General features: G+C 40.8%; 1 protein-coding gene across 1 annotated transcript in view; it reads left to right on the forward strand.

The window, feature by feature from the left end:
• Positions 1–14,249, forward strand: part of vps45 (vacuolar protein sorting 45 homolog) — a 264,689-nt gene that overhangs the window by 27,275 nt on the left and 223,165 nt on the right. The window contains exons 4-6 of the mRNA XM_039763131.1: positions 1,006–1,085; positions 1,865–1,933; positions 10,552–10,689. Coding sequence (XP_039619065.1) covers positions 1,006–1,085; positions 1,865–1,933; positions 10,552–10,689 — 287 coding nt within the window. The remainder of the gene's footprint in view (positions 1–1,005; positions 1,086–1,864; positions 1,934–10,551; positions 10,690–14,249) is intronic.

Below are 14,249 nucleotides of genomic sequence, written 5' to 3' on the forward strand. Positions count from 1 at the left end.
GATTAACAACAGGAAAAACATAACTAGTAAGAACAATGCCAGAAGAGTATCAATTTTGCTGACAAAGAATGAAACTGCTCACCTGAAAGAACACTACTGTTTAATCCTGTCTCTAAATGGGGATAAATAACTTCATTAATTGCATTAAGTGTCCAGATAAAGAAGTCAGAAGATAAATAGAACAAGGGTAGAGGTTCAAATAGAGTCCCATCAGAAGAAGAAAATTGAGGAGAGAGCATATAAGAAAAGACGTTAAGAAACACTATCATAGGAAAGTAGCTGCTGGGATAAACTAACATAAAAAAACAAAATAAAAACATAAATTAACACGATAAGCAGATGGCCAGCTATACCAGTTGATGCTATATTTTGAATAATAGGTAGGATTGCTCCTTAATGTGCTCTGGCTCTAATTCTGTAATAGCCGGGATGTTGTATTTGTGGAGTTTACATGTGAGCCATCTATTCCATTTGTCTTTTCTCCCATACTTAAACACCGTGTAATCTGTTTGACATCTCTGAACTGACTCTTCCATCCAGGTGTAGATGCAAGTGTGCCTTATGATGTCATAGTATCCAAGCTAAGGTGGTTTCATAATACTGTAGAAAGTGAATGAATGGAATAGGGGGGAGTCGTGGCTCTGAGGCTAAGGATCTGTGCTGGTATCCAGAAGGTTGCCAATTCGAATCCCTGTCATTGCCAAAAGAGCTTCTACTTTGCTGGGCCCCTGAGCAAGACCCTCTACCTGTAATTGCTCCAGTGGCGCTGTACAATGGATGACCGTGTGCTCTGACCCCAAGGGGTATGCGAAAACTAACAAATTCCAAATACAAGAATTAGTACAAGGCGAAATAAAGAACAAAAAAAAAAATTGTTATTGATATTTATTCACAGTGTTCTGTTCTATGTTGTTGATCAGTTTTCATTAAGCTTAGTATTTACGATCATGACAGTCTGATTAATTTGAGCAATATATACATAAATGTTTACTTTAATAATTTCAGTCTTTAGTAATGTCATCAGCAAGAGTGATGTGAAGTCCCTGGCAGAAGCAGATGAGCAAGAAGTGGTGGCTGAAGTGCAGGTAAGCTATGAAGGTTTGAATTTGTCATTGTTGTGTTGTTTTCTTCCCAGTAATCACTGTTTTATGATACTACTGTATTATATTGTTGTGCTTTCTAGATTGTAAATTTGGTGGCATTCACTTAGCCTTGGTCAAGTTGTGTAGTTGGCTTATTTATTAACTAATCCCTACCTTGGCAAATTAGGACATAATAACAAAAAATGTTTTGCCAGTCTAATTTGGGCTGGTTTGTTTGTTTTGAAGGTATTTCTTTTTGACTAATTATCATGGTGGTCATTCATTTTTGAGTCTTACACCTGTCACCGGAAGTAAAATTTATCAAATCTGGCAACAAAAAAGCTCTGGACTGGCACTGGTCCTTACCAAGCCTCATCTATAGACCTATACTGACATTTATATTGTGCCAGTGACTGTTGTTGCTTTCTAACCTGGAATGTGACTTTGTGTGGTGGCAGTGCTAAATATTGTGCCTCAGTGCCTTCCCCACCTGAAGTAATCCACTCATTTTTGTCATTTGTGCTTAGAATCCAAAATTTCTATACGTTTTCATGCTTCATTGTCTGAAATAATTTGTGAAATAAAATAACCTGTGTGAACCTTAGACAGAGATTTTTAGTCCTTCAAAATAATGCAATCTATCAATGTAAACTTGCCTAGTTAGTTATATTTAACACTTTTGCGCCCATTGAAATTGTTTTCAACATACATGAATCTAATTCAATTAACAAAGTTAGAATGCGAGAAAATAATAATTTTTCTGTATTTTGTTTTGCTTTTAGGAGTTTTATGGAGATTTCATTGCTGTCAATCCACATTTGTTCTCTCTTAATCTTGTGGGATGTGCTCGAGTAAGTGACTTTTTTTTATTATAGTAGTAAAGTTTGTATTATCCTGTGCCTTTCTTTTATATTAATATAAAATCTTTTTTGCTTTCTTCAATATGTTAATAATACAGTTGGAAAAACATAGTCTGCTGCAGATAGCAGCCCTAGTTCTTCTTACTAACTAGTAGAGCTGGCACAGGTTTCTACAAAATTTTGTATTAATTTGTTTTATCTATCCATTCATTTTATAAACTATTTATCCATGGAGAACTGTTGCCCCTTCCAGTCCATTACTTTAATGTGTTTCATAAGGCAGTTAAGTAATCATTTTGTGGCTTCTATGGATATAGATTTTCCAAATTGATGCACTAATCAGATTAAAGTGCACTCCTGCTTATAAGCTTTATGATTGTGGGGTGAGTGGGACTTCATTATGGATTGGCCTACTCTGCATCTCAAGCTTAAAGCACTACAGATCCTGTCCATTTAAACACTGATTTTGAGTGATGCCTGGACAGCCTATCACTCTTCAGTACTCCACATAGGGATTCACTTGTTTTGGCATGAGCAATCCACACAGATACGTCCAGATATAACACAGACACTAAATGCTGGTATACCTTGGTCCCTGGCAATAGCCTAGACACATGAAAGCTGATACACCTTCCCATTGATCCTGAACATAGCATTAAAGGCTGACACACCTTGTTCCTAAGAATAACCGTATCAACCAATGATGCATTACACTTTACTGTGCTGCTCTGTATTGGAGGAGTTTACCTTGAGCCTGCTAAACCTGTAAGAAACAAACTGGCAATCTCTCAAACACTAGGGCTGTCAAATGAGTTGAAAAATAAGATTTGAATTTTCCAAATAAAAACTAGTAAATATTCAAATATATTTGAATGTTGGTTAATGATTCTGGGCATTGTACTTGTATGTTTATACATACATTATATTTACATACAACTGTATTTAAATACACTTCAGAATACATTTGCAGTGCAGGGCCACCAGCTGAGTACTGCAAGAATCACGCAACATTGTCATAAGCACTTTTTGATTTACGGAGGCACTGCCAGTGAAAAAAAGTAAAAGTAAATAAATCAAAATGTAGTGATGTCTGGTGTCTGCATGTGTGGCTCATAAAGGTTTTAAGCTGTGTTTCATGGTTGCTCTTATGCCTTGTTGTCAGTTAAGCTGATTGAGAACAGGGGGTGAAATAAAAGAACAGGCAAGATCCAGACAGTTTGAAGATGGGCTTGTTTTATTACTTTGAAGGTGTTCAACGAACAGTGGCAGTTTAACGTTAATATCATGGCATTCAGAAAAAATGCCTGTCGTCACCTATGAACTCTCCCACAAAAACGACAATCATGTGGCTTACGGATCATAACGGTATTGAGTCAGGTCTGCATGATCTGTCTACTTGTTTATTCTTTACAGATTCAACAAATTTTTAATAAAGGTGGCTTAAATATTTGAATCATCCCTCATTGTTTTAGGCGTTATGTGTCACACTGGAGGCCACATAAAACATATTTGGTGGACATGCCATGTTGGCTCTTTAAAGCCATGAATTTAAAAGTGGTGTAATAAAATTAAAATGCAAATTTTGAGTTATTTTCCATTTCCTTTAGGGGGAAAGTCTTTTGAAAGGAACAACAGGATCTCGGGTTTAAGAGTGAATGGGAAAGAATCAGATGCAAAATGATACTTGCATCACAGGGACAAAGTATTTAAAAAAAACTACTCCAAGCACACTTATGGGATCAAAAGAAAAAAAAATGTTGTGAAATGGTCTAGCTGTAAATCTTACTAATTAAGTTAATAAGCTGACCATTCAAAATTATGAAATGGCTGATTGTGGAAGTGAAGTGCAGAAAAAAAACCAAATCAATAAAGTAATACAACTTTGTACAGCATCACTGGAGTATCATGATGCCAGAGTTATTGTGAATAAAACAACTGTACTTTTACAAGTGCAAATAAGACTTTTTAAAATAAATTATAATTGTATTCGATTAGTGGTGTTCTATCTGACAGCCAAAACCCACACCAGGTTCCCGGTGTTTACTTTATTGCCTCAATCGTTCAAGAAGTGTAGACAAAGTATCGATATTTAAAAGCAAAGCAATGTTTACTAAAATAGAATAACAGTAGAAAAAAATATATAAGGGAAAATAAGATGATAGAAAACAGCAATGTCTGGATGTTAAGCTCTAATATAAAAACACCCTTATTTCAAACTTTAAAAGGGTAAACTGTACTTTTTGTAACAGTGTGAAAACTGAAGAGTAGGACTAAAGGAAACCTCTAGGTTAGAGACAGGCTGATTCAAGGATGGCTTCTTTGACGTCCAAATGAACTGTTTTTCTGATAGAATGGAATCTCTCTCTGACCTTTCGGCTCTCAGTGCTTTGTCCAAAATTGCCCATGTAGGGTTCTGTGATTTTACAAATTATTGCCTAACTACTTTGATGAACAATTTGTCCCAAGAACATTAATAGTAATAGCATGTGCAAAATGGCATCCTGTCAGGGATGTCTATCCATGCAGTCCATCCATCCATCCATCCTCTTCCGCTTATCCGAGGTTGGGTCGCGGGGGCAGCAGCTTAAGCAGAGAGGCCCAGACTTCCCTCTCCCCGGCAACTTCTTCCAGCTCTTCCGGGAGAATCCCAAAGGCGTTCCCAGGCCAGCCGGGAGACATAGTCCCTCCAGCGTGTCCTGGGTCTTCCCCGGGGCCTCCTCCCGGTTGGACGTGCCCGGAACACCTCACCAGGGAGGCGTCCAGGAGGCATCCTGATCAGATGTCCGAGCCACCTCATCTGACTCCTCTCGATGCGGAGGAGCAGCGGCTCTACTCTGAGCCCCTCCCGGATGACTGAGCTTCTCACCCTATCTTTAAGGGAAAGCCCAGACACCCTGCGGAGGAAACTCATTTCAGCCGCTTGTATTAGCGATCTCGTTCTTTGGTCACTACCATAGCTCATGACCATAGGTGAGGGTAGGAGCGTAGATCGACTGGTAAATTGAGAGCTTTGCCTTACGGCTCAGCTCCTTTTTCACCACGACAGACCTGCCACCAAGGAGTTTTTTGACCACCTCGGTGACTTCAGTCCCAGAGATGGGAGAGCCCACCTCAGAGTCCCCAGGCTCTGCTTCCTCATTGGAAGGCATGTTAGTGGGATTGAGGAGGTCTTCGAAGTACCCCTCCCACCGACCCTAGCGTCCGAGTGAGGTCAGCAGCGCACCATCCCACCATATACGGTGTTGACACTGCACTGCTTCCCCTCCTGAGGCGCGGACGGTGGACCAGAATCTCCTCGAAGCCATCCGAAAGTCGTTCTCCATGGCCTCTCAAAACTCCTCCCATGCCCGAGCTTTTGCCTCAGCAACAACCGGAAGCAGCGTTCGCTTGGCCTGCGGTACCTATCAGCTGCCTCCAGAGACCCACAGGACAAAAAAGTCCTATAGGACTCCTTCTTCAGCTTGACGGCATCCCTCACGCCGGTGTCCACCAGCGGTTGGGGATTGCCGCCACGACAGGCACCGACCACCTTGCGGCCACAGCTCCGGTCAGCCGCCTCAACAATAGAGGCACGGAACATGGCCCATTCGGACTCCATGTCCCCACCTCCCTCGGGGCGTGGTTGAAGTTCTGCGGAGGTGGGAGTTGAAGCTACTTCTGACAGGGGACTCTGCCAGCCGTTCCCAGCAGACCCTCACAACACGTTTGGGCCTACCAGGTCTGACCGGCATCTTCCCCCACCATCGAAGCCAACTCACCACCAGGTGGTGATCAGTTGACAGCTCCGCCCCTCTCTTCACCCGAGTGTCCAAGACATATGGCGCAAGTCCGGCGACCACGACCACAAAGTCGATCATCGACCTGAGGCCTAGGGTGTCCTGGTGCCAAGTGCACATATGAACACCCTTATGCTTGAACATGGTGTTCGTTATGGACAATCCGTGGCGAGCACAGAAGTCCAATAACAAAACACCGCTCGGGTTCAGATCGGGGGGGCCATTCCTCCCAATCACGCCCTTCCAGGTCTCACTGTCATTGCCCGTGAGCATTGAAGTCTCCCAGCAAAGCGAGGGAATCCCAGAAGGTATGCCCTCTAGCAACCCTCCAGAGACTCCAAAAAGGGTGGATACTCCAAACTGCTGTTCGCAGCATTCGCATAAACAACAGTCAGGACCCTTCCCCCCCCCGAAGGCGGAGGGAGGCCACCCTCTCATCCACCGGGGTAAACCCCAATGCACAGGCTCCAAGTCGGGGGGCAATAAGTATGCCCACACCTGCTCGGCCTCTCACCGGGGCAACTCCAGAGTGGTAGAGAGTCCAGCCCCTCTCAAGAAGATTGGTTCCAGAGTCCAAGCTGTGCGTCGAGGTGAGTCCGACTATATCTAGCTGGAACCTCTCGACCTCGCGCACTAGCTCAGGCCCCTTCCCCTTCAGAGAGGGACATTCCACGTCCCAAGAGCCAGTTTCTGTAGCCGAGGATCAGACCGCCAAGGTCCCGCCTTCGGGCACCACCCAACTCACACTGCACTCAACTTCCTTGGCCCCTCCCATAGGTGGTGAGCCCATGGGGAGGAGGACCCACGTTACCTCTTCGGGCTGTGCCCGGCCGAGCTCCATGGGTGCAGGCCCGGCCACCAGGCGCCGCCATTGAGCCCCACCTCCAGGCCTGGCTCCAGAGGGGGCCCGGTGACCAGCGTCGTCGGGGAAAACGTCGTCCAAGGTTTTATTCTTCATTAGAGGTTTATTGAACCGCTCTTTGTCTCATCCCTCACCTAGGACCAGTTTGCCTTGGGTGGCCCTACCAGGGGCATTAAGCCCCGGACAACATAGCTCCTAGGATCATTGGGACACGCAAACCCCTCCACCACGATAAGGTGACGGTTCAAGGAGGATTATCCATGCAGTGTCCAGTTCCATTAGGAAATATGTAATCCCGTCTGGTGTTTGAGTTGTAATTGATTGGGGTATCAGTTTTGTCTGCCCTCATTTTATCATCAAATTTCACAAGACCATAGCTCAACAACTAAACCAGTTTGAGTATGCTCATACTTAAACACTGGTACATTAATTGGTATAGTATGTGATGAAGTAAAAACATTTGATCTAGATGACTTTGCATGGTAAAAGCAGTTCCTGGAAATTGATTTTTTTTTTGTTTATTCCACACTGTTCCATCTATCACAAACCTTACTTTTCTTATGCAAATCTTTCATGTTTATTTTCCATCCTAAACATAGGCTGAATGTGCTATGCGTCTGTAACAGTAATCATTGATTTTTCAATCTAAGATTTGTTTGAATAATAAATCACTATATGGTTTATTTTTTTACTGCCACCTGTTAGTCTCTGATAATATCAGGTGATGGTTCCTGAATATGGGTGGGACTATCCTTTTAAATTTCAATGATAGTGGCACCTGTGGTTGCACTGAATAGTTGGTGTTCTGAACCTTAGCTGTTTCAATATGGTCACAATTCTCCCAAGCTGAATGTTTGGTTTGGCTGAAAGTGAGTGCAATCTGTCTCATCACACCAGATTAGGAGTTCTCTTTTCACTTCATTTTTGGACAATTATGGAACATTAAGATTAATGTATTAAAAATATATTGACACGTTTCTTTGAAGGAAGCACAACCTACTGAGGTGGAATAGTCTTTCAGAGACTGATAATGAACTTGTAATTGTCAGATCACAAAATTCAACTGCAAAAATGTGTTCATCATCAAAAGTTGTACCTTGACAAATATGAATTCCTGCAAAAGAAATGTATTGACCCTCTAGGTCTGCGTTTTAAAGCAGTGACCAAAAACCTCAAAAAGGAAGATATTGACAAATTAAACCGACTTAGCTGCATTTCAACATGCCTTATTCAAGGTCAAAAAATGTGCTACAACTGATGGTCAAAGCTCAAGCCAACCACTGAGCAACTGGATAGTGATCCAATAGAGTAAGGAGAAGTGGACAATGATATGGACTTTATCCAACTCTCAGAAGTGTCAACGCTGAGCACAAGTCTGACAGAGCTTAGAGTATATCCAGTAAGACCTTCTCAAGTCAGTAAACCTAATATGTCGCAGTCTGCCAAACAAAAATCAAGGGAAGTCAATAAGGTCATTGTTAAGAAGATTGCTTCTAGTATTCCATCATCCACATTAGAACAAAAAGTGTTCCTCTCATGCTGCAATGCAAGGATATGGACATTCTGATTAACCACCTGAAAGAAAAGATTAATCTTTCCCCAAAACAAATGCAAATCCAAATTCTGACCCTTGTATCTGACAGCTAGACTGTGGAAGAAACATCAGAAACCTTTAATGTCACCCAGTACAAAAAAAAGGAAGCACGAATATCTCATATATATCTTATATATATTATATAATATAAGTCAGTAAACCTAATATGTCGCAGTGTGTATTAATACTTTTGAATCTTAATGAGCTCTTTGAAAATTACAAAGCGCGATTTCCAAGATAGGACTTTCAAAGTTCGGCATGCTTCAACCAGATCACTGCATCACTGTGGGAGGTCAAGGAATACACACAGGTTGTGTCTGCCAAATTCACCAAAATCTAAAGCTGATGCTTGCTGCTTTGCCAGCTGGAGATGAGAGAGTCACATACCTTGAGCTGATGGCAAAACTTGTTTGTTCAGTCGCCTCAAAACAGTGTATGGTACACAGATGTCCAGAGTGTCATGGGGTTGATATGGTCAATCGTTACCTGGACACCTCGTGTGGACTTGATGAATCCAATGAAGATTACGATGGTGTTTACAAGTGGTGGATTTCAACAGATCACAACACTATACAAACATGTACTAGTACACTGGTGGATTTTCTTGACTCAATAGTGAAAAAGATGGACAAATTGACAGCTCATCTTTTCATCTATAAGCATCAAGCTGCATTCTTGACAAACTTGGAAGAACAGCTGTAATAATCGTTGACTTAGCTGAGCATCTCTGCTTTGTGGTACAAAGCTCAGGGATTTTACTGGGAGAATTCTCAAGATACACTTCATCCTTTCATTGTTTATTTCAAGAAACAAGGAGAAGTACAGCATGAGAGCACGTGTGTTGTTAGTGACTTGTCTGCAGCATGACACAATAACTGTGCACAGATTCCAACAGGATGCCTTGAACTGTCATACGAAAAACAGAACCACATCTAACCAAAATTACTTCTTAGATGGAGCTCCCTCGCAGTACAAAAAATTTTAAAACTTTGCTAATCTCATGTGTCACTGAAATGATTTGGGATTTGAAGTGGAGTGGCATTTTTTTGCCACATCCCATGGCAAAAATTTGTATGATGGTGTTAGATGCACCATTAAAAGGGAAGCAGCAAAAGCCTGTTTCCAAGCAGCAATGTCAGGACACATTCTGACTCCACAGGATGTGTCTGAATGGGGCGCAGGACATATCAAAAATATCAAATGATAATGTTCTCTCTCATGCCTTGGTTGAAATGTTAACATTTCATTAAAACTAGAATTATATTTAGTGATAAACAAGCATGTGTTGTGCCATGATTTATTTTTTTTCTATTAATCCTATACACAGTGTCACAATAATGAGACATACTCTGATGAAGGTTTGGGGCAGCCACCCGTATATTCTGGTATCCTGGTTGCAAAGTCGTTTTTTTATCACAATACGCAGCACTGATGAGTCAAATGAGTCCAAAACAAGACTGAGGGAAAAGGGAAAAAGGTCAGGCTTTTAAAGGGGAAGACAGGAAGTGAGGTCATAAGGATCGGGCACGTGTTCTTCAATCATTGGATCGAGCCCAGACGTGACATCACAGGGGCCGAAGCTGGTAAGGTCTACTTCCATTGGCTCGGTCCCGGAAGTGAAGTCAAGAGAGCCAGGTGGAATCTCCCGGGAATGGTGTACAGGAAAGGGAGAAAAAGAGTCAGTGCACTCTGCCACATCCCGGCATGCCTCAGAACTGCTTTCACTCAAGCCCTTTAGCTACCTCCCATGCGCACGTATGTGACATCAGGTTAATGATGCAGAAACCTGATGATTATTATTATTGACAAATGTTGAATTTAAGTAATGTTTAGAGTGGAAAATAAAATGAAAAATTTGCATAAGAAATGTTGAGCTTATTTTTTGAGAAGAAAGGAACCTTGTAGGATACATGAAAAATAATTTTAAAAATATCTGGATATTCCCACCGTGCAATAAGCTGATCCGAAAATTAGACCCACAGTAATTTTTTCACATGTAAGATGTTAGCAACAATTCTTGGTATTTCATTTAAAATTTCTTACTCATTTATGCATGCAACACACTTTATATGTTTTCCCGTAACTTAAAAGTCGACGCTCTTTATATAATGTATTGTGAAACAAAACACCCACTTAGTCTGCATTGCTATTGTAAAAGTGTGCTTAGATTTCTTTTGTTTAATTGAATTTTACATATACAGTACAGTGCAATATTATAGAAATTAAGATCTTTAGTTATTTTGAGGTTTAGATTTACAGAGAAATCTGGAGTATATTACTTGTTATATCTTTTATAAATGTGTAATTCCATATTAGAGTAAAGTGTTTAGTAGATATTCAGTCTTATTTTGTTTTTCTTTTAATTTTTATAATCAAGTCTCGATCCTGGGATCAAGATTATCTATCAAGGACTACTCAGGGTTTAACTTCTGTCCTTCTGGCTCTTAAGAAGTGTCCAATGATTCGATATCAGCTTTCCTCGGATATGGCTAAACGACTGGCAGAGAGTGTAAAGGTTAGTTAAAAGGTGATGAGAAAAAAATAAACAGCATATTTAAATAAAAATTTGGTTAGTGTTGTTACTTTATGGTATATTGGATAATGACATAATCAATCAACAGCTAAAAAGTTTGTTCGAAATACTTAGATGAGAAGGCAATAAGAATGATTCTTTGATGTTGCACCCACTCAACCCTTGCATTTAATTTTGGTACTTTTCATGTCTTATTTTCTTTGATCTAATATTTCTCAATGTTCTCACAACATATTTTACCTTTGGTTCCTTTCTTACCCTTTTCCACACTGTCATAGATTCTTTGCACATCCATAACTGATGTACATCTGATTCTTCTTCATTATAGGCATCTTTCATTCATTTGGGGGGTCTTGCCAAATCAGCTCCTTAATCGTTTAATTTGAAGGTAGTGCTTCTTGTACGCTTAACCCTATCTCTTTTGCTTATTTATTTGTTGAATGCTTTTATATTTACCACAAGCAAACTGTCACATGATACTGCTAATCCATTTTCTCCAAATGTATTTTTACTGACCAGACCATTAAAAAAAAAAAAAAAATTACTGTCCCCTAATGATTTGTAATATTCTGAGGCCAGAAAAGCAATTGATCTGTAGTGAAAGTACTGGTATAGTTTCTCTACTCTCAGTACTGACTGTAAGTGATGTTTGAGCAGGTGAGCTGTTTTAGCTCCTCTTTTAATTAATTACAAGCTACCACACAGTTGATATTAACAAACTATGTTAGGTTCAGCATCTTTGTCTACTTGTTCTCTTGATGCTGTTAAATTGTTTTACGTTACAGTAAGCATCGTATGAGCTGACTCAAGATATACTAAATTTTTGCTATAACTGGTGGTTAAACAGTCATTTACGCCCTTTTGGAAGTGATTAACCTTAATCAAAGATTTTTTATTTTATTAAGATGATCAACTTAAATTAATATACTGTATCCCAAAATTCTGTTTCTTTAACACTAGAATTACCAGAGCCTACGAAAAAACTCGTAATTCCGTCCCACCTTAAACTGCTTCTTAAATCCCTTCACACCTCTCCGCCAGCGTCCTTTGTTCTCTAAATGTGCTGATAAAGAGAAGCTAGGAGCAGCCGGCTATTCCATATTCCCACCAATTTAGAACGTGCACAAACTTCTCTCAGCTCATGCCTTGATTGAGTATCTGGGAGTGAAGTGGAGTTTTAGAGTGGAAATAATAGATCGTTGTTTGGAACACACGCATTTCATGTCTGTTCCGTTTCTACAGTAATCTGTGTCAACACATTGTTAAAACAGAAACTTTTTTTATATTCTAGTAGTAGATGACAAAATGTAGGCATAAACTATATAATGTATGAAGCCTGAAGTCCAAATAGCAAAGAAACAAAGAATAACACAATTGCACTTTTATTCAAACATATAACTGCAGAAACAAAAAGCCTTAACATGCGACATTGACACCAGTTTACTGTAACTGACTCCGTGGTTCAATAGATCAGCCCGCTTGGAATCAAGGGTCCGGGTTCGATCCTGCCCCTCCTTTTGAGAAGTAAACTGCTCTTAGTCTTACTGTTTTAGAATAAAAGCATCCATTTGATTTCAGTCTGTAACAGCCGGTGCAATTTATGATCTTTGTAAAGGTTAGCTTTTTTTTTTATTCACTTTTCACTCTCTCAGTCGCGTTCAGAATCAATCCATACAACCCCATCTGACACGGCTGTTTTCACTAAAGACGCTATAGCTCTGCAGTGTACCACGATGCATACTAACGCACCCCCCGGTTCTGACACACAAGCGCTGGCGAAGCTGCCTTCTTCGTATCTCACCGTCACTTGCTTTTCTTTTTATTCAGTTTTATTGAGTGTTCCTGCCAGTCCCGCATGTTGCTGTATGCTTTTCTTTTGTACTCCAGGACATGCAGAGGAAAGAATGGTAAAGACCAGTAACTTCGGCTATATGCAATCATCAGACACTCCCCATCTGCCCGTGTCGTTCAAACACAGGAACATATATTGGTGTAAAAGTATAACAAAAGTGCACTTTTATTCAAGTGCACTTTTTCCATCGCCTTTTCCTGTAAGAAGCAGTGTACACACTTCTCTCTATGCTGTGGTTTCTATTACACACCTGAAAGAAAGAGACAATATATGTGAAAATATAATGCACTAATGCAATATTATTTGAAAGCGAACAGCGTCAGATCGGGTGTGAATTTATGCAGGAACTGGAAATTCTCTGATGCGGGACCTTCCCCCAGGGAAGAAAGTACAGTGTCAGGTGCTCATTCAGTGTAATAGAAACCATAGCACAGAGAGGTGTGTACACGGCAACAAGTACACGTGTCGTAAATGTAGGAAGGACGGTCCTTGGGTGTGTGGGAACTGTTAATATTTGAATGTGATGATTTTATATAGCGGAATGAAAATCTGCACTTCTTAGCATTGCACCATGCAAGATGTCGATCAATCGCCTACTGTAACTTGCTTTCTTTTTCTTGGTTATACAGGTAGTTTTGAATAAAAGTGCACTTGTTTTGTTTGCGAAATGAAGTGTCTGCGTGCACTTTTCGTGGCATTACGTGTATTTTTGAGCATGCCCGTTTGAGCAGTATAAAAGTATTGAAAAGTATAACAAAACAACGGGCAGATGGGGAGTGTCTGATGATTGCATATAGCGCCGAACTTACTGCTCTTTACTATTCTCTCCTCTGCGTGCCCTGGAGTACAAAAGAAACAGAATACAGGCACGCTATAGCTCTGTGCTGTACCACGATGCATACTAACGCCCCACCCGGTTCTGACACACAGGCGCTGGCGAAGCTGCCTTCTTCGTATCTCACCGTCACTTGATTTTCTTTTTATTCAGTTTTATTGAGTGTTCCTGCCAGTCCTCGCATGTTGCTGTATGCTGGATATTTTCACATGTATTGTCTCTTTCTTTCAGGTGTGTAATAGAAACCACAGCATAGAGAGAGTGTGTACACTGCTTCTTACAGGAAAAGGCGATGGAAAAAGTGCACTTGAATAAAAGTGCACTTTTGTTATACTTTTACACCAATATATGTTCCTGTGTTTGAGCGACACGGGCAGATGGGGAGTGTCTGATGATTGCATATAGCGCCCGAAGTTACTGGTCTTTACCATTCTTTCCTCTGCATGTCCTGGGTACAAAGAAAAAGCATACAGCAACATGCGGGGACTGGCAGGAACACTCAATAAAACTGAATAAAAAGAAAAGCAAGTGACGGTGAGATACAAAGAAGGCAGCTTCGCCAGCGTTTGTGTGTCAGAACCGGGGGGGTAGCGTTAGTATGCATCGTGGTACACTGCAGAGCTATAGCGCGTCTTTAGTGAAAACAGCCGTGTCAGATGGGGTTGTATGGATTGATTCTGAACGCGACTGAGAGAGTGAAAAGTGAATAAAAAAAAAGCTAACCTTTACAAAGATCATAAATTGCACCGGCTGTTACAGACTGAAATCAAATGTATGCTTTTATTCTAAAACAGTAAGACTAAGAGCAGTTTACTTCTCAAAACGGAGGCGCAGGATCGAACCCGTGACCCCTTT

This window comes from Polypterus senegalus, chromosome 1 (genome assembly GCF_016835505.1).
Source record: "Polypterus senegalus isolate Bchr_013 chromosome 1, ASM1683550v1, whole genome shotgun sequence".
Lineage (NCBI taxonomy): Eukaryota > Metazoa > Chordata > Cladistia > Polypteriformes > Polypteridae > Polypterus > Polypterus senegalus.